The sequence below is a fragment of the Mus pahari genome, chromosome 2 (assembly GCF_900095145.1).
Source record: "Mus pahari chromosome 2, PAHARI_EIJ_v1.1, whole genome shotgun sequence".
NCBI classification, from domain to species: domain Eukaryota; kingdom Metazoa; phylum Chordata; class Mammalia; order Rodentia; family Muridae; genus Mus; species Mus pahari.
The window spans coordinates 43,046,144-43,049,042 of NC_034591.1; the positions used below are offsets into that span (position 1 = coordinate 43,046,144).

At 40.1% G+C, this 2,899-nt stretch overlaps 1 protein-coding gene across 1 annotated transcript in view; it reads right to left on the reverse strand.

The window, feature by feature from the left end:
• The window catches only part of Aass (aminoadipate-semialdehyde synthase), a 53,035-nt gene that overhangs the window by 6,257 nt on the left and 43,879 nt on the right, over positions 1-2,899 (reverse strand). Inside the window, exon 19 of the mRNA XM_021190715.2 lies at positions 645-812. Coding sequence (XP_021046374.1) covers positions 645-812 — 168 coding nt within the window. The remainder of the gene's footprint in view (positions 1-644; positions 813-2,899) is intronic.

Here is a 2,899-nt window from a genome sequence, read left to right on the forward strand (position 1 = left end):
AAGAAGAAGAAGAAGAAGAAGAAGAAGAAGAAGAAGAAGAAGAAGAAGAAGAAGAAGAAGAAGAAGAAGAAGAAGAAGAAGAAGAAGAAGAAATTTAACCAGTGAACTGCAGGAGGGAGTGTCATAGCTGCGCAGGGCTATGAGACTAAGAAAATAAGCAGCACTTGGGTGTTCACCCCAAAACAAGACAGTTGTCATTCTATCCCTCCACAGCTCATAAAACATTTCAGAAAGAGAGCAAAGGGAACATAAAAGCTGGAGGACAGGGAGAAGGGAAGAGACTCCCCAGGGGAGAGTCCCAGTCTTATGACCACACAAACAGACCTGATTAAGACAAATGGGTCATTACACAAAATCAAGTCATAAATCTTGGAAAGGGACAGGAAGGGAAAGGGATGGGTGGGTGGGGGTTAGGGAGGACAAGAGGAGTGTAGTAAAGAGTATTACAGAAAGAGTAGCAACCAGAGAAACAGTGTAACCAAAATAAGTTATATAAAAGTATGGACTTGTCAGGCAACTAACTTAATAGAGATTCCCCCCTTGAAAAAGACTCTAACTTGCTTTCTCATTTTAACTACTAGAAAACATAAGCGTATACACTACTCATATCAAAACTAGAAATTTGCTTAAAATACAGCACTTACCTTATATCTCAGTGTTCCCCTTAATAATGTATGGGCAGATGAAATTCCATAAATCTCAGCATATTTTATGCTATCTCTGTTAGGATACCCTTCCAAGTTTAGGCCTGGGAAGTAATCCATGGATGTGACAGAGTTGAGAAAGGAGACTCCCCCTGTCACATTCACAACCTGAGGAAGATTGAAAAAATAACTAAAGTTCACAACAATTTGATTCCTCTGGGTTTATCTGAATTAACTATACAAAAGAAACTAACGGAATAGAGTTTAGGAAATGTTAATAAAACTTCAGTTGATACTTAGAATACCATTAGCCAAACTGTCCCTCTTGGAATACCTTGCCAGACTCTCCCACCCCAAACTTCTAAATCCTAATATACTTTATTTTCTAAACAAAAGTCTTGTTTTCAATTGGCTTTTGTTCCTACTTAAAACAGTATCATTTTGTCTGCATTAGGCTAGGTAGTTGGTTGGTTGGTTGGCTGATTGGCTGGCTGGTTGGTTGGTTGGTTGGTTGGTTGGCTGGCTGGCTGGCTGGTTGGTTGGTTGGTTGGTTGGTTGGTTGGTTGGTTGGTTGGTTGGTTGGCTGGCTGGCTGGTTGGTTGGTTGCTTGGTTGGCTGGCTGGCTGGCTGGCCGGTTGGCTAGTTAGTGGGTTGTTTTGCTTTTTTGTGATGTAATCACATCAAGTTGATAACAATGGCAATATTTTTTTCCTTTGGTCTCACATCTCTTGTGCTTTTCAGTCACCCAACTATCATTTTCTGACTAGATATTCTGTATATGTGCCAGACATCACACAAGTTGTAGAGAGAATAAGGAAAACAGTGAATGGGATCAATTCACATATTCTTCACATTCTTATTCATTGGGAGAAATAAAACCATTTGCTGAATGTTCAGCAACCACCTGTATTCGCATAATACTTAAAGCATAAACTGGAGGGTATTGAAGAGGCAGCAGAAGGAAGACCTCCCTTTAAAACAGACACAATGCCAAGACTATACAACAAAGCTCACATACAATTTACTGCTGTACTGCTGGTCAGAAGTTAAGCCTTGATTCCCCAGAGCCTTTACCCCTCCCCAGCACCCAAAGTGCCATGAGCACTGTTTTGTGTGTGTGTGTGTTTTTTTTTTTTTTAAAGATTTATTTATTTATTATATGTAAGTACACTGTAGCTGTCTTCAGACACTCCAGAAGAGGAAGTCAGATCTCGTTACGGATGGTGTGAGCCACCATGTGGTTGCTGGGATTTGAACTCAGGACCTTTGGAAGAGCAGTCAGGTGCTCTTACCTGCCGAGCCATCTCACCAGCCCACTGTTTTGTGTTTTAACTTTAAAGTATTATATTTCCTCTTAAGAGCTTGAAGACTGTGGCTGTCCTTGAGATGATGAAAAACATTCTGGAATGATAAACTTAGGGCCTAGGCCGCTGTCTAACTGGACTTTGTCCTGGTAGAAACAATTTGACCCTGCTTCTAAAGCTGCACAAACCAATGCCGGAGGAGGCAGTGGCCAGGGTTCAGAGGGATTTTTCCCAAGGAAAAGTGGACTAAATGGCATGGTGCTCAGACTCCATCTGTACATGAGCTCACCTGTACCAAGATGTGAGAGAGAAAATGGAAAATAATTTATATACAACCTAGGCCCCAGAAAGAAAGGGCTGCAGCCTACCCAGGAGGGGTGAGGTAAGATCTTTTTAGTTGCAAAGGTCACTTGCAGAGTACATCTAGAAAACCTTAGGAAGAATCCAAAGAATGTGAAGAATGCTTCCTATCTCATTTGCTCAGAGCCCCCTTTGTAGACACTATTGAACTTCTAATAGGATTCTAGTTTTAAAAGCAACCTAATAAAGAAGCCACAAGGTGGGTCTCTGCATCCATCTTGCTTTTATAACTTAAAGCAATTCTAAAGTCCTGCTTCTTTAATTGAAGATCAAAACATTTTTTTAAAGTAAATATCATGGCAAGCATTGTAGTAAAAAAAACTATAATCCCAGTGTTGGAAGCCTGAGGCAGGAGAATTGCTACAAGTTTGAGGCAACCCTAGACTATGTTCTAAGACTCTACATAATAGAAAGAAAGAAAGAAAGAAAGAAAGAAAGAAAGAAAGAAAGAAAGAAAGAAAGAGAGAGAGAGAGAGAGAGAGAGAGAGAGAGAGAGAGAAATTACCAACCTAAAATCATCAAGATTCATTTAGTTCTTATAACTAAAATCAGGTAACTCATACTGACTGCTAGTGGTTTGTTTAGAAAAAT